Below are 23,184 nucleotides of genomic sequence, written 5' to 3' on the forward strand. Positions count from 1 at the left end.
CTATAGCTTAGATACCCCTAATCTCAAGTTTCATGTCATTTGGAGTTCATTTGACATCTCTACTACCTGAGTGTTAGTTAGGCTGCATGGGAGACTTAGGCATTTTCCCTTTTAGTTCCTTGCTTGCTTGAGAGTGACACTTCTCTCCTCAATGCATTGTCATTGGGGCATTGGATTTGACGTTTAGATACACTAGTCGGGTTAGCCACGTCCGTGGATTGACATATGTATGTTGGTTTGAGTTCTCACTAGGCTGTATCATCCAATCACGAACATCTGCCAACATTGGCGTCATTCCCGGGGACATAGAACTTACAATAGCGGAAGTCATGGTGAGATTCTTCTTTACCCAAGGTTCAAGTGTTATAGTTCATTACATTTAGCTTTAGGTAGGAGAGCCAGTGAGACTTGCTGATTTTTGAGGTAGGATGAAGAGCCGTGCATTCTCTTTTGGTTGCCTGGTAGGTTAGGACGACCTTAGTTTTTGGTTTTAGTGCATTGTGCATTGAGTCCGCGATTCGAGTCTTGTTGTAAATTGTGTTTGGTAGGAGGTTGTGGTAAAAAAGAACTAGACTTAGAAATTTCACTATCATCTATCCCAGTATCACTTCTTTCTATTCCGTTTTGTTTTGTATTTTGCTACTTTGTTATTTAGGTTAGATATAGGGTTAGTAGTTAGGTTAACATTACACTTTGGTGTTGCTTGGACAAGCCAAAGTTACTTTTGGATGCCATATTGCAACTTTTTGACGATAAAAGTGATTGAATAGGCTAGAAGTGTGCATTACATGAGAACGGAGTGTATGATATGAGAAATTATTTCTTGTACACTTGCATAAAATCAGGGAGAACGTATCTGGAAATTTTGGCTATAGTTTGAGTCATCAACTATGAGTTAGACATAATTTTGCAATAATTGACCAAGTTGAACTTAAAACTTTGGGTAGGGGCCAAAAAAGTGGTCATTTTGAGTCATACAAGGTGTCATTGGGAAGCCCTAGAGGTAAGAAAACCACAAAAAGTGACCATCTAGGAAACAAACCCTAGTGGCATCTACTTCAATTGCTACCACTATCAGTTTTTTATATACAGGGCATACCAACAGGATCCACAAGCTCCATACTTGCCAAATCCACTTTCCATAGGTCAAAAAGGTTGAAAATTTGGGTAAAACCAACCAAGATTTCTTAAGTGACCGAGCATGGGGAGTTAACTTATCTTTTGATCAGTCAGCATTCAAAATTTCAAGTGACACATAGGTGCAAAAGACTATACAAGTGATTGGAAAGCCCATGGAAGTGCCAGAAGTCAAAAATTTCACCAAAGCCAAGTACCACAATAGTTGTCATCTATGCTAGATTGAGACCAAGATGGTATCAATCTGATTCCTAGGAGTGCAACGATCCCAAATATGCCTTCCTTGACTCATTTGGACCAGTAAAAGTCCCTCTAATCACCCAAAAACTGAATTTCAAAGGCCAACTTCTAATAATTGAGACAACATGCATCAAAAAGTGTACAAACACTTCATATAGAGTATTAAAAGACTCACCAGGTAAAGGCCCACCAACAGGAATTGACTGGGCTAAAAAATCCACCAGTGTCAGCTATCGTGATTGCTGCCATCCGATCTAGCTTGGAAATTCGACCCTGCCAACAAATTGATGGGCATTATCTTCTATGAATTGGAAGGATTCATATGGTGGTGAGTTAAAGAAAGAGGAGGAGGAGGATGTCTCAATGCAAGGTTATATGATGATGTGATGCTCTTGTATGCGGCTCAATTTTTAATGATCCTAATGTGTCTATGCAAAAATATGATGATGTCAATGCTCTTGTATGTGGTTCGCATGTTTATGAACCTGATGTGTTGACTAATGATGAGAATTCTGAAGATACAAGTGTTTCACTCTTCTTATTGCCACAAATGTGGAAGGGTTATGATGATGATTTGAGTAGGGAAGTGGGTGCTATTCTTTAAATGCATGTGGATTTCTAAATAGAAGTGCAGAGGTACTCAAAACAAGGTGAGATATAGGAGATATCTAAGGGTCGTAATGTAAATATGATGATACATGTGATGAGGATTCTTCACACTTTGAGATAGGTAGTCTAGAGGGTTTACATGAATTGAGAGACTAATATGAATGTCAAGAGGGATATTATGTTGAGCTTATGCAACATTTAGATGAAAGATGGTTTGGAATATGACTTCTTTTCATGGGTGGACCAATGGGGGGTTTTGCCAAAAGTCATGAATGTATGGCAATCTTTGGTATTAATTTATGTATGGAAGCTTTTGATATTATTTGATGATCTAGGTGGAGTTGATGGCCAAGATATGGTCTATAAAATTTTAGAAGGGCTGGCATTTGATCCTAGCGATTTTAGAGATTTCTTAAAATAGGATACATTGGAACATGATATTCTATTAAAACATACTATGCCTCCTACATGAACTTTTGATGTTGTACAATCTTGGTAAATTCTATGATGCTTAAGACCTATGGCACTTTATCTACTTGCCTTTTGATCCAAGAGTTTGAATGATGTTAGGGTTTTGCATTATTAACTTACCAAAGGAAAAACCATGCATGCCTTGGATAAGATTGGGACATGGGTGTATATATAAAAGTGGAGAACCACTTGTAAGTGAATCACAAGGGGGAAATAGCTCTTGAGAAGCCCCTTGAGTTCATGGACATGGAGATGTGCATTCTCAATTGGCAAGTGGGATTGTTGAGTCCTGACCATGGTTCTGGCACTAGTGTTTTGAGGTTGATGCTATAATCTCTTGTTGTTGCATCAAATTTCACATGCTTGGCCTTGTGGGCAGCCGATCACTAAGTGGGTTGCTTTTCCCATTGCAGGTTCTTCCCACTTGGGTATGCAGAGGCACATTAAACAATGCCATGAATTATGGAGGGATCTTTCACATGGAGATTACTTAATGGTGTGGCTAAGTGAAAACTCAAAGCCCCAAAATTATAAGAACCCTCTCTTTCTATTTGGAAAAAAAAGACAACGTTCTTTTGGACAGCATGTGATAGTTTTGGATGAAGGAGGGGGAGGAAAAGTGAGGGTTTCTATTGGGTGCATGCAGGAGGAGAGGATAAAGGAGAAAACTTGGCTCTCCTTGGACTTTAGGAGTAAGAGAACAAGAAAATTTCTCTTTTTGGTGTTTTTGGGTTGGACAAGAGGGAGAGAGAAAAATATCTTCTTCTTTGGCTTCTTGTGAGAAGACTTTTAAGAAATAATTAGAAGTCATTTGGCTTGATCAGACTCCGATAACAATAACTATTTCCATTGTAGCTCGCTCATTTTGTGTATTCATTGTATTCAAACAATCAAATTGAGTTTAATTTTTCCCCTATTGCATCTTGTGAGTCTATTTAAGTTCTCCAACCCTCCCATAATAAGAGACCTGACATCTTTTTGGCATCTCTTGAACAACATAATATGTCACACTATGGTAAAGAATGATAGGTACCATGGCTTGTTCTTCCTCAAGCTCGTTATTTTTCCACATAATTGACTCGAACTTGGTTTCCACTGAGAAAAATGAGGATGCAATACCAAAATAGGTTGTGTTCTCCCCCCCCCCCCCCCCCTTAAACCCACCCCGGAATCCTTTGATCGCTAGTCTATTCATTTGTGCCATATTTGGAGGAGAGTTTTTTGCAAGTTCAGCTGATTTTGCAAGGGGCACTTTTGCATGTTACCATCATATACTCTCAGTAGAACACAACTTCATCCTAGTTGGAGCCATGTTTGCTCCAAGTATATGAGATATGATCTTAGCATTCTCGATTCAACTCCCCATGAAGATGGTTTAAGGAGTTCAGTTGCTCATTGTGTCTCTTCTTCTGCGATATCAACTAGATTAAGATTCATAATATGTCCAACTCTAGCTAGCACTATATAAGTCCAAGGTTCACTAATTCCTTCAAGCCTTCTAGAATCCTCACCATAGATATCATAATAGTCATCCAAACCTACAAAATCAAGGAAATGGACTCACTTAAGTTTGTATGTTTCATTACATAAAAGTATTGGGCTATATAGTCTTGCTTAGAAGTCCTTTCAACACACACACACACACACACACACACACACACACCTCTGCTACTCAATAATTCTTTGTTAGGACACCTACCAATATATTTTCTTATTATATTTGTGCAATCATGCACCATCACTCATTTTCTTTTCTCCAATTGTTGATTAGAGGAATTGTATTGTGTTTTATCCCATTTGGAGAGAGTAGCAATAAAGTCTCTAGCCATAGAATTGAGATCTATTATACTTCTTGGTGGTGAGGTCCAAAACCTTGAAAGGGATTTACCTACTAAATTCATCCCAAAACCCTCAAATTGAGTGTGCATCATCTAAATCCCTTTCTATCATCTTTCTTTGCCTTATATTGAGTTTGATTTTGAGTAAATCTTGCTTTGCCTTATATGGATTTTGTTTTTGAGTAAATCTAACTCAATGTTCATACTCTTTCTTTAGTCACCTTGGGACTCTTTATTCATGGGTGATTTGTTTTAAAACCAATTGTTGAGTGATATTCACTTGTAGCTTGTGTTGTGAACCGCCTCCTTGGACATAAGTGAGCAATTGTTTTTGAACTAATCATGATACCACACTTGTGGCAAAGTTGCAATGTCTAAATTTGGATGAGCACCTTTCTATCATACAAGGTTCTTTGTTTTGGATACACTGTCCTTAATAGGACAAAAAAATCCACATTTGCCCAATGATACACGCCAATGGAGGTATCTTTTCATGAGCAAACTATCAGAGTTAGCTTAACATATACCCTTCCATTGCTATGGTTGGTAGTCTTTTTGACACCTCCATACTCTTTCCTTTTTCTTTCACATTATCCCACTACTTTAAAGGATGTTGTTGATCTTGAGGTATTGAGTTCCCTCTTGGTCCATGTACGCATCTTATTTCCATATCACTCTCCCTGTCCTAGACAATAGGATGTCATTGTCACCAATTTATATTTCATATTAACCAAAGGGATCCACATAAATATGATCAATATCCTAGAGAATAGGATGTTGTGGGCAACAATTTTGGTTGCACATTAATTTAAAGGATCCACATAAATGTGAGAACCATTACTACTTTTAGTGAGATATTCCAAATTGGGTTTAATATAAACCTAGAGCTACGCATGAGTCTAAGACCTTTCAAAACTCATGACTCCAAATAGGTGCTTCTCGTATATAGTCTCTAGTTGTGAGCCTTGGTTAACACTTCTAGTAGTTAAATCCTTACTCTTGGAGCCTTTAACACTAGCACACCTAGTTCCTACCAATTTATTAGACCTCAAGTTCACTAGTTTGCAAAGACACTCTACTGAAACCCACGTTGCTACCTAGATTGAGAGTTTAATCACAAAAGTGAATTGCATAGGTTTAGCTACACTCTTGCTCAAACCAACAATTTAGTAATTTTGCAAGTCTTGTCCCTAAATTTATCTAGATTTTAGGTAAGTTTTTAAAGCACGATCACTTTTTCCCAATAACTATTTAAGTAGGTACCAACGATAGCAGACTAGTTCTCTAAGTTGTGTGTTGCACCAAAGCTTTGATTCAATCACTTCCATTTGACTATCTTTGCTTGACATCTATGCCCATCACTTCCATTTCACTATCTTTGTTTGACAATGATGCCAAAAGGACATACTACCCATGTAGACCATGCCAAAAGGACAAATAGACTAATGCTTACTTGCACAAAACGGGGGTTGAGTGTATCATTAAATGGCTAGAAATGAAAAATCTGAGCTAGTTTCCAACCTTGCCTTGAAAAAAACCAATATGTAAAGTTGTGTAAATACTGGAAAGTGCTTCAAATTTTAGCCTAGATATTGGGAAAGTTTCAAGTATGTCCTTTTTTGTAGGCAGTGGGATTATGTAAGAGTTGACTCGAGATACATGACTCTTGGAGTAGCTAAAGACTTGGGAGAGTTCTTTACGCAACTTTGGCACACTTGAATTGTTTGGTTGCTTGTTTTTGCTTTGTATGTGAGCATTGTTGACATCATCCATTTAAACATTTTCAAAACCTATTTTCACCCGCCAAATCATCCTTAGTTATAATTTTTCATACTCTTTTAGCTTAGCATTTTATTTTTCACAAAGAGTATGGTAAGTAGGCAAACACCCTAACACAAACTAGGTTTAAAAGTTGCTAAATAGTGCATCAAGCATGACTATCAAATTTTTGGTTGATTCCTACTTCCCAATATCTAGTTGAGGAGTGTGCACCTTGAAAAGTTCAAAATCTACCAAAAGTTAGAAGAGCCCAAAAGCTCTTTATAATCAGGGTTGAAAGCTTAGTCCAAACCATGCCTAGAGGTGATCATCCCCATGGTGATACATCATTTGGATCACAAAATCCCATCTAGACACATGGAAATGGGTTAATTGAGCGGTAAAATGGGACTTTTGTCTAGATTTCCTAGATAGGTATTCTGTTTGATATTATCTCGTATTATTTGTGCAAGGTAAAATGATGTGATTAGTAGTAGTTGCTATGTATTGCACTTAGCTCAATATACTCACTAGATATAGCAAGTATGTATGTTAGTTAAGAAGTTGATATGTATTATAGCAAGTAGGTGGTACCCGCAAAATGTTTACTTACATCATGTAGAATCATCCTTATAAAATAATATTAAAATGAAAAATTGGAAAAATTTATCGATTCAATATAAGCAAGCTTCTTTTATTGATTCCTTTATATTGTATTTTGTCCAACTACATTTAATGTACATATCTTTTCTCTTGGAAGACACGTTTCTGTTCTAGATTTCAGTATTTAAATATCTTGAAAGAAGTGCTACAAGTATTTATCCCTTTTCTTGGTCATAGCAAAGTGCAGCTGTTGTACTAGCCTTTCACATGTATGGTAAATGAGATCAGCTAATAAGGATTCCCCTGATCAAGATCAATGTGGAAAAATATCAATGAAACAATAGTGTAAAAAAGGTACAATCGTGGGTATAAATGTCCTAGTACAATCCCTAGATTGAGTCAATTATTCCATGGTTCCAAAAAAAAATGTACATGTTTAAAATTCACCCATTGCAAGGAATGCTAGTTATGCTGACCTTTCCATGAGTTGTTGAACTATTTCCATAAAAACATACAACTTGCAAACAATTTTGGTAACTAACTGAGAGAATTTGAGGCCACTTGAATAGGAGGCTATACTGGAAAGTTTGATCTTAATCACTTACTACATTCATCTTTTCAAAACTTCTCTTTAAAGACATCCAAAATTACTTATTCATTACATATAACACTTTCATATGCTTTGTTAAGCATGTTCTTGCTCAAATTTGTTTTCATTTCAACCAGGTAATCTTTCCTTTGAGACTTTGCAGTCACCAATATCATAGCTTTCAAATTGGCACTCTTGCAACAAGTAGCCAAAGCAATCTACATATTTTCTGAGTTTGTACTACCAAAAAAGTTTGCATGATGACAACACGACATTGCGGTATGGTGCATGAAAGTCCTCATGATTATAATCCTTTAAGTCATGACATCATAATTGGAATATGGACAAGACATTTGTACAATCATATTTGACAATAACAATCTCGCATGAAAAATGGCCTAGATTACTTGTACTATTGACCGTCTCTTCTACCCCTAGTCCTTGGTTGAGACTTGATTCTTGTCAAGACATTTCTAGCCATGGTTCTCCTCCATTCATGCCTGCAATGTTTGCGAACCCAACTAGAGGCAAGAAATGTGCACCAAACTTTCTTACTAACTTGACTTCAAGGGGCACAAGCAAAACAACCTTCTTAAGTAATACACAAGTCCTCTCCTTTCTCTCTCTCTCAGATACCAAAATTTGAGTCATCTGAGGTGGAGCGTTTTCATTGGCAGGAACTAGAGTTCAAACCCCGTCCGCGTGTGACCGTGTACTGGCTCTTGGGTGTCCTATACCGTTTTTGCTTCCTTTTAAAAGTAAAATACATTGAAATAAGCATCGTAATAATAAACACCGGTATCATAGCATCGGTATATTTACCAATAACAACCGCCGAAATACACGCAGTTATTTACGCTTGTATACATGTAGGTATTAGAGCCAAAAAATTTATCTAATGCCGACGGTTGTTCTGAGGCCTATATCGGTGCGTGTACTGAACTCTGTTCCCACGACCAAACCTACAAAAATTTAGAGAGGCTTGGGAACTGATAAAACAAGCCGGAAAATCTGCCTATAATCTGTGTGGTCAGCAATCTCAATTTCCTAAAAAGAGGTAAATAACTCACATTTATCTCAAAAGCTTGTGAAACTTGAAAATGTGCGTTGTTAGATTCAAAAATTGCAGCATACATACGCAAGAAAGAATACAAGAGCCTTCACATTGGATGAAGAAAGATTTTCGCTGTTACGGTGCCAAAAACCTCTCACAATGTCAAGTCAAATTGAGCAGAAAAGCAAAATTGTTAGTATACTCACTTTTCAGGCAAATACCTGTCCCCTAACATCATTATTTTTTAAAGTCACTTTGAAAGGAAGGCCTCAAGATTCTTGAGCCATCTTGAGTACTCTCTCTGCTCTTTGTGATACATGTACGTAAGAATGAAGCTACCTAGCTTGGCATCGATTCCTCGAGCCTCTAAGTACTTCAAGAACCCCTTTTGCACAGAATCATCCAGATCCCTGCACCAAGACACAGTACATGACTATGAGAAAACCGTCCTGCAAGATCAATTAGTCTGGAAAAGTTCAAAAATTCAATTCACTTTATAACAGGAAATGTATGTACGATCAACTTACTCAAATAGAGGGCCTTCATAGGGGAGATCCTTCACCCCTGTCGCCACTTCTTTATAAACCACATGTTCAATAACCGGCTCCTCACCGTATGTAAGGCACTGAATCTCCAAGTATGGATCATCACCTCCTTTAGATATCTTTACAGTCATTTGGACAACTTGGGATGGCGCACCCTCGATCTCATCCCCTTCCTCATCAGGCTCAGGATAGGGTTGTACTTGGAACAAACACGACACAGTAATATCTTCATTGTTGTAGCTCCTATACAAGAAAACTTCCTGGGCACCCTCCTTGTCTTTTATTGTGAATGGCTTCGGGGGCGTTTTGGCTTCTCTCTGCACAAATCCAGTCGCTCAATCAGATCCAAAACAACTTTTCATATAATATGCATCATACACCATTATACACATCAAGAAGCTAAAAAATAGCAGAGAACAATTATTGCAGGTCAGTTTCTTTTTTGGTCAATCATGAAGTAAATCACTGAGGAATACTGGGTCAAATTATAAGTCTGTGTCTCACTGTATCAACATGCCAATTAAGAAAGGAAAGCCAAACTTAATCACACATGTCATGAATACTTGTCTTATATTGAACTAAAATCCCAACAAGATGCAGCTTCTTTCGGGGTGGCAGGCTTGATTTCAGCCTCAGGATTTTGGTTACATCTGCCTTCTCTATTTAAGCAGAGAGACAAGGAATAGGGCCATAGGATCATCCTTGCTCGCTTGTACTCCAACCTTCTCTCCAAGAGAAAAATACAATAATGCAGACACATTCCAATCTTTGTTATCCTGGTTATTGTGAGCTTGACAACCTATAAGGGGACTTGCTAGCTGACGCTTGCAAAGTCACACACAACCCAAGGATAGCAGGTAGTTTTCACACAAAAAAAGGTATAGAAACCCGCTTTAAAACATTTTTCCCAGGTCCTTTTCTCCCTCAACTTTTCTTTTCCCTTTCCCAGTTTTATCGGCAATCCTACAATAGTGAAGGCATGTCACTGCCAATCTCATTTAAAAAGCCATCCCCCCCAATAGCATGCTACTAGTTCAATAATTGCTCTTGAAGATGCAAATGTTACAATAAACCCATAGAGGAGAATTTGATACAGAGAAGCCCAGAAAATAGCTGGATCAAAACTGTCTCATGTCATGCACGCCAAGCTTACTATATTTAGACGCCATACTCATCACTCTCTCATATGTTTCTCTGAAGCCATCACTTCACGCTGCAAATTCTCAACTCCAAAACACAAGCAACTCATACGGATATGCCGAGCGATGAATTGGGAACATTCAATCCATCAAAGTGTGCAACCCATAGTGCCCATCTCAGAACGAAGTCACCACCATGGAAGCAATCAATGCGGAAGACATCGGGGCTTCCCATGCTGCAGCCCACCAAGAAGAAGAAACACTGTCATGATCGCTTGAGAGACCCTCAAGGTGCGGTGTGCCATACATCTGATATCTGCAAATTTACACATAGCCGCTCCCGTGCGGCAAGCTCAGTCCCATGCAATGTTGTTGTTAGGGTAACCCAACTTGTGGCACCATGTGGGAAAGCCCTCTAGCCACCTAGGAAGAGATAATTGATGACATGGTCCAATAGCAAAAGGATGCAACCCATCTAGCCAATGATTGTAAAGCACCAAGCCTATATAGAGGCTACTTTCTAATCAATCAATTGCACTTTGAGTCCTATCATTATGTCTATACTCTCTCTCTCTCTCTATGCTCTTCCTAGTTACATGGCACGGCCGGTCGGGGTCGGGAACGGGACACGCATGCCACACACACAGAGCATCACTTTGACCACAAATTTACACTAAATAGACCAAAGAACATGAGTCATATAGACGCAAATGTGCTAATAAAACATCGATGGATACAAAATGAAAAGTACATGCCACAAGGGTTCAAAAAGGACAAGGGTAGAGGTCGTTGGAGAGAGTAGATTGTAGAGGCGAAGGTGGAGAGGAGAGGCTAGACCGTAGCGGCATAGAGCAATTGGCTTGAGAGTTGAGAACTTGAGATATAGTGACCCCAAGGGTGGATTTTATAGCCATTGGGTTGCTTCAAAGTTCCAAAAAATGGCTGTTGGAGCGAAACTGGCCATTAAAACGATCAGTTTTTCAAATTCTAAAAAAAATTGACCGTTGGCTGCCATCCGTCCCTGTGACGTTTTGGCTGTGTTCCCACTTGGCATGCTATTTTCCGTCCGTCCCCACCGGTCCCCATCCCGGAACCGGGCGTACCCCATCTCTAGGCCCCGTCCCCTTCATCCCCTGTTACTATGGTGCTCTTGCTCTTGGCATAACCTAACTCTAATCACCATCTCTCCAACCCTAACCCTAACACCATGGTTAAGTTAAGGCTTCACTCTCCATAGGCTTATGCTAACCATTGGCGATTAGACAGTACGCTTCCACATCAACTAACCCTTCAAGTGGTATCAGACCCGACGGTTCGCGCCTGTTGGGTTAAAGGCCTAAATAACCCCTTTTTGTACATTTTTATACTTTGTTTAGGTTCATACTGAACCTGCACACATTTTTTAGACACATTTTTTAAAGGTCACTTATAATAAAAGTGGGAAAACCCAAAACTCAATTATTGAGTTTTCCCCAAAAACGTGAGCCCTCTCTCTTCTGCTAGCGCTTCCTCTCCTGCTGGCCTTCGCCTCCTCTCTCTGCACACACACTACACTTCCTCGCGTGCTCTTTCACTTGCACACACCGCCGCGCGCTCATCAACTGGTATCAGAGCCCGATTAGGGTTTGCCCCCAAACCTGCAAACGCTGAATTTCAGCCAAGAAGGTCAACTTTCACGCGAGATTTTGCAATTTCGTCGCCAAAGGACTCGTCCTCGGACACTAGAGAGCTCCCGACAACCAAAATTGACCTAAAACAGGCTGAAATTAGGTCAACAGGAAATTACAGGTTATAACAGCAAAATACAGGATTTGCAAATGATGTATTAAGGTGTGGGCATACTTTTGCTAAGTCCCTGCTACCCGAAAACCTTGAAATTGCCGAAAAACAAGCCCTAAAGGCTAAAACAGGTGTTTTAAGCAAATTTCATATTTACGCAGGTTTTTGCAAGTGTTTTTTATGGTGCGATTACATTGGGGAAAGTGCAAATAGATGCAATCCACGCACATTTGACAAATTTTGTCGATGTATGACCATCTGTGGCTCAATTTCATGCAATTTTGATGCTACAAATTGGGGTTTTTGCGCTTACATGCTTCTAAAGGCTATGTATTAGCCTTATGTATGTCTTCTGAGGTTAAAAACAACTAAATTTGTTCTTTTCGAGCACAAATTTGCTCGCTGAAATTTCTTGCGCATAAATTTCAGAAATTGAATTTGTGTCCAAATCGTCCTATTTTGCCCCACATCGCTCCTGTGACCATTTGGAGCTGTAGTGCACATCTCTGTGAGGCTATACTCCGATTTTTGCGCATTTTGCCCTAAAATTCGGCGTATTATCCCTCTTATTTCGTGCAACTATAACCTCATCTTCTTCGGATGTGAAGAACCTCTTCGAGATTAGGAGGTTCGATGGAACAGGTTTTGATCTTTGGAAAGGCAAGATTCAAGAAATCCTATTTCTTAAGTATTTCGAAGGGGCACTTGAACAGGTGAAGCCACAGAATATGACAGATGAAGCATGGGTTAGCATGAACAGGAAAGCCGTTACATATATTAAAATGGCCATGACAGATGAGACCATCATTGATGTGAAAGGTTTCACGACTGCTTTTGATGTGTGGGAGAAGTTAAAGGGAATGTATGAAAATACAACGCCTGTCAACCAGGTGCACTTGATGCGAAAACTTGTTGGCATGCAGCTAGATGAGTCCAAGAGCGCGGCAGAGCACTTGTCATTGTTCGCAGGTACTTTGTCGCAGTTACAGGATTCTGGCTTGCCCCCTTTTGATGATAAGCTGAAAGCTATCTTCTTGCTTATGACCTTACCTGAGTCATGGGAAACTTTGGTGGTTTCGTTGTCCAATAACCCCAATTTGACCTTTGATGGTGTTAGGGGTTCTATCTTGAATGAAGAAATCAAGAGGAAAGCAAGTGGAGAGGGAGGCAGCTCTGCCAACATGGTTAGAGGCAAGACAAAAAAGAAGAATGCTTATGCACAAAGGAGTAAGAGTAAGAGTAAAGAAAGGGGAAATGCAAGCAAAGGCAAGGGTGATGTGACTTGCTATCAATGTGGCAGGAAAGGTCACAAGAAACCGGATTGCAGGTACTATAAAGCTGAGTTAGAAAGGAAAAAGAATGGTGGAGACAAAAAGAAAGAGAAGGAAGTCAAGGCAGATGCACAGGATAGCTCAAAGGACAAAGAGAAGGCCAATGTGGCTTCTAGTGTCGTGATTGAGGAGCTGTCAGATGTAGAGGACATCTTGTGTGCCACTTTGTCAGATGATGATGCTTATGACTTTGATGCCTCTCTAAATGTTCATTCACAGGATATGCAGATCACCAAGAGTGATCTTATTGATGCTTTGTTGACTGTCAATGATGCATTGTCCCAGACTTGGATTGTTAATTCCGGTGCTTCATTTCATGTGACTCCTATCAAGGAGTGTTTCTCTACTTTTGATGCGGGCAAGCGTGGCCATGTATACCTTGGAAACAATCATGCATGTTCCATTGAGGGTATTGGCACTGTGCATCTCTCCATAGATGGCACAAATGAGCTTGTCTTGCATGATGTTCGATATGTGCCGGGAATCAAGAAGAGTCTGCTTTTTGTTGGTCAGATGGATATGCATGGTTACAGCATCTTGTTTGAGAGAGGGTCATGGAAAATGACCCTAGGCTCAAGGCTGATTGTAAAGGGCACAAAGAAAGGGACACTTTACTGCATGCATGGAAAGGCCGTGTTGGGCAAGTTTATTGCATTGGCTGAAATTAACTCTCACATGGAGTTGTGGCACAAGAGGCTTGGCCATATGAGCCAAAAGGGCCTTTCTAAGCTTTGTACTTTGAACAAGCTTGATGCTAAAGGCACAAAGCTTGACTTTTGTAATGAATGTCAATATGGCAAGCAAGTAAAGCGTTCTTATTACTCTGGTGTCTCTCGTAAATCTTGTGTGCTTGATCTTGTACATTCCGATGTATGTAGCATGCCTACTAAGTCTATGGGTGGTGCATGTTATTTTGTCTCCTTTGTTGATGATCATTCTAGGAAAATTTGGGTTTATTTGCTTAAGTCTAGGGATGAAGCCTTTGCTGCGTTTAAGAGATGTCATGCATTTGTGACCACCCAAACTGGTAGAAAGCTAAAATGCTTGCGTACAGACAATGGGGGAGAGTACACAAGTGCTGAATTTAACAAGTTTTGTGAAAATTTGGGCATTAAGATGGAGCTTACTGTGCCATACAACCCCTCTTCTAATGGTGTGGCTCAAAGATTCAATAGGACACTTTGTGAGAGGGTGAGATGCATGTTGTCCACAGCTAATCTCTCTCATGGATTTTGGGGAGAAGCTTTGAAAACTGCAGTGCATATATGCAATCAATCCCCTCACATGTCTTTGAAAGGTGACATCCCTGAAGAGGTTTGGTCTGGCAAGCCTGCTTCATATGATCACTTACGCATTTTTGGTTGCGAAGCTTTTGTGCATGTTAGACCTGAGTTGAGGAGTAAACTAGATGCGAAGTCCATTAAAGGCCTCTTCATGGGATATGGTGAAGAAGGCGAAATGGGTTACAGGATTTGGTTACCTCAGCTCAAAAGGGTTGTACGCAACCGGGATGTTGTTTTTAATGAGGTAAGGCTGCTTCAAAACAATTGTGCCTCAAAGCATGACCATAAAAGGGTGAAATTTCAGCATAACCAACCACCTGTTAGGCCTAATTTTGACCCTCAGGATGCACCACAAATGGCTGAAAATGTAGACGATCCAGTGGTGTTTGAGCCAGATGATGTTGGACAGCAAATTGAGGCTGTCACAAAAATACGAAAGCGTAAACTGACGTTTAATTGCACTTCAAATACTCAAGAGAATTAGAGGGAGCGAGAAAACTTGACACTTCATTGGGGACCAGAAGATGGGCTGGTCCCCCCCCATAAAGAGAATATCTTTATTACTAAGAGAGAATCTTTACAAGCACAGGAACGGGGCATACGCCCGTCCTCTATTCTTTCTTCTGTTCTGTTCTGACTACTGACTGAGAAAGTGTTTCCACTTTCTTTCTGCTTAGGGGATTTCCCATCTTCTGCGAGACTGGTTGGAAGCTCTCGAAAAGAGAGTCTATCTTCCAAAACAGCTCATCGGAAGCTCTCACAGAGGAGAGTCCATCTTCCGTTATGTGTTGCCTTCATGCTCATTCATTCATGCATCGAACACAAAAGAGAAACAAGCAAAATGCACACGCACATGCTTGTTGTAATTTTCTGCACATAACCTGAAATTCTTACCTGTGCACACCCCTACGCCGAAACAGAGGTCTTCTTCGCGATGGAATCGCGTCAAACTTGATGTAGACTTAGGATAAGGAGAGAGAAGAGAATTTCTATGGCTGATCTGCTGAAAACAGCCCTAATCGAGGTGATTAGGGGCTGAAAACAGAGAATTACAGCAGCCGCACTCTGCTAAGAGAGCGTCTACGGCAGCTTCTCGCGATGAAACTTCACCAGAAGGTGTCTATGACTGTGAGATCCCTTCTTCTTGACAATGGGAGCACAAGGCTACCACATATGTCGCAAGGGGCTGCTCTCAAGCTTCAATGGAGGGCTCCACCGCATAGAGCACGCTCACATTAGGGGGGGTAGGTGCACTACCAGCCCTGAAAATGGGGGAGGGGGGGCTCCTAAATAGCCATCAGGGAGAGGGGGCGCTAGGAAGAGAGAGAGGGTGAGAGTGAGAGTGAGAGAGTTAGTTTGCATTGGTAAGTGTGCCACTTGGCACACTTACTTTAAAAACTTAAAAACCATTCAACTTTTGACTTTAAAAACTTCTAGCTCATTAATTAAAAATGTGCAACTAACTAACAAATGCTACCGATGATTCTTTTATGAGAACACCAAAGGTCTGCCGGCGCAATGCCGCACGGGCACTGCACCGCCTTTACCTATTCACACTTGTCCGGCCACCCGCCCGGGCACGAACCGTTAAATTTAATTTCACGAAACTTACCCTAAGGCTTTATTAACTTTATTAGCCTTAGGGTCACTGTTCTAAGGACCCCATCTCATTCATGTGCTTGTACGGACGCGCGTATTTTTCTGAGCCTAAAACCTGAGGCTACTGCTTACCCCTTTCTGAAGACCCGATTTTCCAATCACTAGGGCTTCAGGGTAATTTCTGCTAAGGTCCCTCTGAGGTGTTTTAGCCCGCATTTAGGCTCACCTGAGGCCTTAGAACTGCTAGGTCTATTCTGGTGTGCACACAACTAATTAGATAATTCTTTTCTCGTAAATAAATTAATTATTTACAAAGTCTGACTTAGTTACATCCCTCTTGGTTCTAAACAGTTGACCTCAACTGTAGAACGTCAACATAACTGTGCAAGATGTCAGGGTAGTCCTTGAGATCGGACTCAGTCATCCACTTTGCATCTAAAGGAGTGTAATTCTTGAACTTAACTAAATACTTTCGATGTAGACTCCCCGACTTGAGTTGTCTCTCCGAGTGGTGTATTATCTGTTCAGGTTGAAGGATTTCCTCAGTCTCTTCGACTTCTGGAGGATCTTCTTGTACTGGCGCCACTGGAGGAGGTCCAACATAGGGTCGGAGGAGACTGACATGAAAAGCATTATGGATTCGCCAATTATAAGGTAAATCCAATCTGAAAGTCACATCATTGACTTTATCTGTAATTTTGAAAGGGCCGTAGAATCTATGGGAAAGTTTGACAACTTTCCCTTTGCCGACCCGCTTTTTCAATCTAGCTTTCTCAAACCGAAGCAGGACATATTGTCCTTTTTCAAGATTGAGATTTCTTCTGTGCTTGTCTGCTTTTCTCTTCTGTTGCTCTTGAGTACGAAGAATCGCTTGCTTTACTTGTTGATGGGCAATATCAATATTGCGCACAAATTCATCTACGGCGAAGATGTTTTCTTTGGTCACCATAATAGGAAGTAAGAGTGGCTTCCCGTAAATAATTTCGAAGAGGGCTTTACCAGTTGAGGAATGTATGGTATTATTATACGCAAACTCAACTATTGGTAAGTACTGTTCCCATTCGGATTGTCGTTCCGAAACATAGCACTTGAGGAGATCTAAAACAGTGGCATTAGCGATTTCTCTTTGACCATCTGTTTGAGGGTGATAAGCTGATGAAAAATCAAGCTTAGTTCCCAAGTTTTCAAACAATCCCTGCCAAAATAGACTAGTCATGCGGGGATCTCTATCGCTGACAATAGTCTTTGGCAATCCATGGTGTTTAAAAATCTGAGCTAGAAATATTCTAGCCATGTGATCAACTTTGAAGAAAATGGGCTTGCTTACTGAATCTGTCTACTATAGTCCAGATTGCATCATTTCCATTCTTGGATCGAGGGAGATCCGTAATAAAATCCATGGCAATACTTTCCCATGGCGTGTTAGGCACAGGGAGCGGCTGAAGCTTGCCATAAACTTTATGTCTATCATACTTCACTTTTTGGCATACTAAACACTCACGTACATGTTTTTCAATGTCCGCACGGAGTGTTGGCCAAAAGAAATACCTTTCGAGGGCACTAGTGGTGGAAGCAATTCCCCGATGCCCGGCATAAGGAAAATTATGTGCTTCATCCATCACCTTTTGTCGTAAGGGCTGAGCTATGCATATTGCTTGTTGACGATAGAGTGTATTATCCCTGATAGAATAAGGTGGCTTTGAGTGACCAGCTTGAAGATCTGCCCAAATTGTGGCGAAGTCTGGATCTTGAGGATACATCTCGCTGAGAGATTCTAGTTCCTCATGATAAATTGTTGTTAGTGCATTGATCTTTGGACGCCTGGAGAGAGCATCTGCAACTGCATTCTTTGTTCTTTGTTCCAGAAGTGTGTAAAATCTGAAAATGAAACATTGAAAGAAAGTTGGCCCATCTCATCTGCTTTTCTGATAACTTTCTCTATGTGAGAAAGTAGCGAAGACTTTGATGATCTGTCTTGATAATAAAATCAGCTCCTAATAGATAGTGTTTCCAAATGGAAAGAGCATGAATTACTGTCATTAGCTCTTTTTCGTATATGGAGGCATGCAACTCTGCATCTCTAAGGCGCCGACTTTCATAGGCTATCGCGTGACCCTCTTGGTTCAAAACTACTCCTACACAATCTCCAGATGCATCGCAGTATACCTCGAAAGGTTTGCGAAGATCAGGGACGGTGAGAACAGGTCCGTGACTGAGTAGATACTTAAGCTTTTCAAAAGCTTGTTTTTGTCCAGACCCCCAATGGAATGGAATCCGCTTCTTTGTCAGGTCATGGAGGGGACCTGCTATCGCGGCAAAAGCTCGAATGAAACGCTGATAATAAGAACAGAGGCCAAGGAAACTTCGCACATCATGTACTGTAGTGGGCGTAGGCCATTCTACAACTGCTTGAATCTTATCAGGGTCCATTCTCACCTGGTTGTGAGATACTATATGGCCCAAATAGTGGATTTCTTTTAGAAAGAACTCACTCTTCTTAGCATTCACAAATAATTTGTGTTTGCGTAATTTTTCAAACACTAATGCGAGATGCTTATAGTGTTCGTCTTCCGTCTCTGAGAAGATTAAGACGTCATCAAAAAAAACGCCTGTAAAGCTTCTGTATGAGTGGAAGATTCTATCCATCATTCTGTTGAATGTAGCTGGTGCATTAGTGAGTCCAAAAGGCATCACTAGAAATTCATACAACCCGAAGGTTGTTCTAAATGAAGTCTTATGCACATCCTGAGGAGCTATGCGGATTTGATGATAACCGCTCTTCAAGTCTATACGACTAAAGACACTGGCTCCTTGTAACTTATCAAGAATGTCGTCAATCCGAGGGATTGGAAATCGATTCTTGATTGTGATCTTGTTTAGAGATCTATAGTCTATGCACATGCGGAATGTGCCATCCTTTTTCTGTACTAGCAAGACAGGTGAACAATATGGAGAAGTACTAGGCCTTATTAAGCCCTTCTCCAAAAGTTCGTTAACCTGCTTGAGAATTTCCTCTTGCTGCATGAGACTAACTCGATAAGGGGGCTGATTTAGAGAAGAACTTCCTAGGATCAAATCAATTGTATGATCCTCAGGTCGCGATAGTGGGAGTTCATTTGGAAGATCATCTGCAAAACAATCTTTATATCTTTCTATTAACTTAAGTCTTTTTTGCTCTAAAGAGGAAGAAAGTTGTGAAACAGACACATCTCTCTCTCTTGCAAAAATCAAGTACGCTGAAACACACTTTTTCATTTCTTTCTTGATGGCAATGTGGTTGGCGATACGAATACGCCAATCACCTGCATCTGCAAGTACAAGATACTCCTTTCCTTTATGAGCAAAAGATAAGGTTTTTTGAACATAGTCAGGAATGGGATGCATCTTATAGTGCCAAGGCATTCCCAAGATAACATCGCATCCTTCAAGTGAAGCTAGTAAGAAAGACTCTTGATCCTTGTAGTCGTCGACCTTTAGATTCAACTTCCCTATGATTGGAGTAGAGTTTGAGTTCTGCCCTTTGAAAGCTGATTGCGCTTGAATAGAGACTCCGAAACGATTGGGCTGCAAGTTCAGGTTGTCAGCTAGCTTGGTAGAGATGAAGTTGTCTGTGCTACCAGGGTCAAACAAAATAAGAGCCCGCTGGTTGTTGATACTACCCCATGCTTTAAGAAGAGCTCTTTCTTTTCCATCCTTGGTTGTATTTCCCTGTACGTCTGGGACTGCATTGGAAGAGGGTGGTTGTGGAGGTTTGGTTGGACAGTCACCCTTCATATGACCAACTTGTCCGCACTTGAAGCATCTTCCTTCACTAATGTAGGTTCGCAACTCAGCAGGAGAGAGATATCTCCCTTTCTTGGACTGATTTGGCTTTGCTTCTGCTTCGGAGGCGGTTCTTTTCTTCTTTTGAGAAGAAGTAGAAGAGGTAGGCTGCTCATGGAGAGCCTTCTGCTTAGCATGGTAAGTGCTTTGCTCCATCTTCCTGGGAGTACCCTTGTCATGTATTCCATCAGCTATGCGGGCTGATTCCATAAGTATCTGCAAGTTACCTCGAGGGTAAAGCTTCATAGCCTTTTGCAAGGCTTCATCCAAACCTGCTTCAAACTTGCGCATCTTCTCCGAATCGTCAATCTTCTTAAATGGAGTGACTTTCAAGAGAACGTCCCAAAAGCTATCCACATAGCGTGGAACAGTTTCGTTCTCTGACTGTGAAAGTGGATCCCATTCTTTCTTTACCTCTTCCTCATAGTCTAGAGGAAGGAACTGTGCATAGAACTCCTTCTTGAAAGCGGTCCAATCTTGGGGTTTGCGATCTTCCAAGATAAGGGTTAACCACCAATTGCTGGCGGTGCCTTTCAGGTACAAACTAACATGGCGAAGCTTGGATCTTTCTTTAAAATTCCCTTCAGCAAATGCAACTTCAAATTGGCGGATGAAAGCCAAAGCTTTGTCATTATCACGCCGTCCATTGTAGGTGTCGAATTTCACATCTCTATCTCCCGACTTGAATGTTTTCTGCCTGTGGTGCTTCTTCTTATGGTGCTCCTTCTTTCTATGCTTAGACTCCTTGGGAACAGGAGTCCTTTCCCTTGAATGTACTTCTTGCTGCGACGGATCGTCGAGAAACATGTCTTCCGGAGAAACTATGTCTTCCAGATCCTTCATGAAAGAGAACTGAGGGGAATCAGGGGGATCCTGCTCTTGAACTTTTGGATTAAACCGCAGATGACGTTCTGGAGATTTCTTCTGCCTCTCGTGCATGCGGGAAGTTCCAATCAAAAGATCTTTTCTTGGTTGTGGCGCCTTTGGGTTTTGCGGGATTTCTCCCGACCCCATCGGCATTTTCTCTCCTTCCCTTTTTCAAGAGTATGGAGAATCTTTTGGATTTCTGGATGGGAGAGAGCTTTCTGCAACTCTTCCACCTGCTGTGGAAGGAGAGAGAACTCTATCTCGCGTCCTCCCATTTCTGCAGTCTGCCAAAAGTCGTCAATCCCTTCAGGAAGAGAGAGAGGACATTGCTCTGATACCACTGTCACAAAAATACGGAAGCGTAAACTGACGTTTAATTGCACTTCAAATACTCAAGAGAATTAGAGGGAGCGAGAAAACTTGACACTTCATTGGGGACCAGAAGATGGGCTGGTCCCCCCCCCATAAAGAGAATATCTTTATTACTAAGGGAGAATCTTTACAAGCACAGGGACGGGGCATACGCCCGTCCTCTATTCTTTCTTCTGTTCTGTTCTGACTACTGACTGAGAAAGTGTTTCCACTTTCTTTCTGCTTAGGGGATTTCCCATCTTCTGCGAGACTGGTTGGAAGCTCTCGAAAAGAGAGTCTATCTTCCAAAACAGCTCATCGGAAGCTCTCACAGAGGAGAGTCCATCTTCCGTTATGTGTTGCCTTCATGCTCATTCATTCATGCATCGAACACAAAAGAGAAACAAGCAAAATGCACACGCACATGCTTGCTGTAATTTTCTGCACATAACCTGAAATTCTTACCTGTGCACACCCCTACGCCGAAACAGAGGTCTTCTTCGCGATGGAATCGCGCCAAACTTGATGTAGACTTAGGATAAGGAGAGAGAAGAGAATTTCTATGGCTGATCTGCTGAAAACAGCCCTAATCGAGGTGATTAGGGGCTGAAAACAGAGAATTACAGCAGCCGCACTCTGCTAAGAGAGCGTCTACGGCAGCTTCTCGCGATGAAACTTCACCAGAAGGTGTCTATGACTGTGAGATCCCTTCTTCTTGACAATGGGAGCACAAGGCTACCACATATGTCGCAAGGGGCTGCTCTCAAGCTTCAATGGAGGGCTCCACCGCGTAGAGCACGCTCACATTAGGGGGGGTAGGTGCACTGCCAGCCCTGAAAATGGGGGAGGGGGGGCTCCTAAATAGCCATCAGGGAGAGGGGGCGCTAGGAAGAGAGAGAGGGTGAGAGTGAGAGTGAGAGAGAGTTAGTTTGCATTGGTAAGTGTGCCACTTGCCACACTTACTTTAAAAACTTAAAAACCATTCAACTTTTGACTTTAAAAACTTCTAGCTCATTAATTAAAAATGTGCAACTAACTAACAAATGCTACCGATGATTCTTTTATGAGAACACCAAAGGTCTGCCGGCGCAATGCCGCACGGGCACTGCACCGCCTTTACCTGTTCACACTTGTCCGGCCGCCCGCCCGGGCACGAATGGTTAAATTTAATTTCACGAAACTTACCCTAAGGCTTTATTAACTTTATTAGCCTTAGGGTCACTGTTCTAAGGACCCCATCTCATTCATGTGCTTGTACTGACGCGCGTATTTTTTTGAGCCTAAAACCTGAGGCTACTGCTTACCCCTTTCTGAAGACCCGATTTCCCAATCACTAGGGCTTCAGGGTAATTTCTGCTAAGGTCCCTCTGAGGTGTTTTAGCCCGCATTTAGGCTCACCTGAGGCCTTAGAACTGCTAGGTCTATTCTGGTGTGCACACAACTAATTAGATAATTCTTTTCTCGTAAATAAATTAATTATTTACAAAGTCTGACTTAGTTACAGAGGCTCCTGAAGGGCATTTGCAGCCAAGAAACAATGCTGAAAATGGTGCTGAAAATGATGTACAGCAGCCCATTGTTGATGATTTTGTCGTGCCACCTGATGTAAACCCATTACCGGATAATGTGGATCATTGGGTGAGGCGGTCTACTTGTCAAAGACGGCCTGTGAGTCGATATGACCCCTCTTTGCATTACATTATGTTGACAGATGAGGGAGAGCCTCTTACGTATAAAGAGGCAAAGACATGTGAGCACAGCGACAAGTGGAAGCTTGCTATGCAGGAAGAGATTAAAGCTTTGCAAGCTAATCATACTTGGGATTTGGTTGAATTGCCCAAAGGAAGGAAGGCTATTCCTAACAAATGGGTGTATAAAATCTAAACTGTTGATGCAAAACCCAAGTATAAGGCAAGGCTTGTGGCAAAGGGATATGTTCAAACCAAGGGCCAAGACTTTCAGGAGGTGTTCTCTCCTGTTGTGAAGATGACCACTTTGCGTGTATTGTTTGCCATAGTGGCTGCTCTTCATTTGGAAATGGACCAAATGGATGTACATACGGCTTTCTTGCATGGTGATGTGGAAGAAGAGCTTTACATGAAGCAACCCGAGGGTTTTGTCATCCTGGCAAGGAACATTTGGTATGTATGCTCAATAGAAGCTTGTATG

General features: G+C 41.2%; 1 protein-coding gene across 1 annotated transcript in view; it reads right to left on the minus strand.

The window, feature by feature from the left end:
- Positions 1-8,391: 8,391 nt before the first annotated feature.
- LOC147427764 (uncharacterized protein At2g39795, mitochondrial-like) overlaps positions 8,392-23,184 on the minus strand; it is a 72,879-nt gene continuing 58,086 nt past the window's right edge. The window contains exons 2-3 of the mRNA XM_086496998.1: positions 8,827-9,161; positions 8,392-8,709 (exon numbers count right to left, since the gene is read on the minus strand). Coding sequence (XP_086353124.1) covers positions 8,550-8,709; positions 8,827-9,161 — 495 coding nt within the window. The 3' untranslated portion in view covers positions 8,392-8,549. The remainder of the gene's footprint in view (positions 8,710-8,826; positions 9,162-23,184) is intronic.

The sequence above is a fragment of the Adiantum capillus-veneris genome, chromosome 23 (assembly GCF_014529385.1).
Source record: "Adiantum capillus-veneris isolate H3 chromosome 23, ASM1452938v2, whole genome shotgun sequence".
Classification (NCBI taxonomy): Eukaryota; Viridiplantae; Streptophyta; class Polypodiopsida; order Polypodiales; family Pteridaceae; genus Adiantum; species Adiantum capillus-veneris.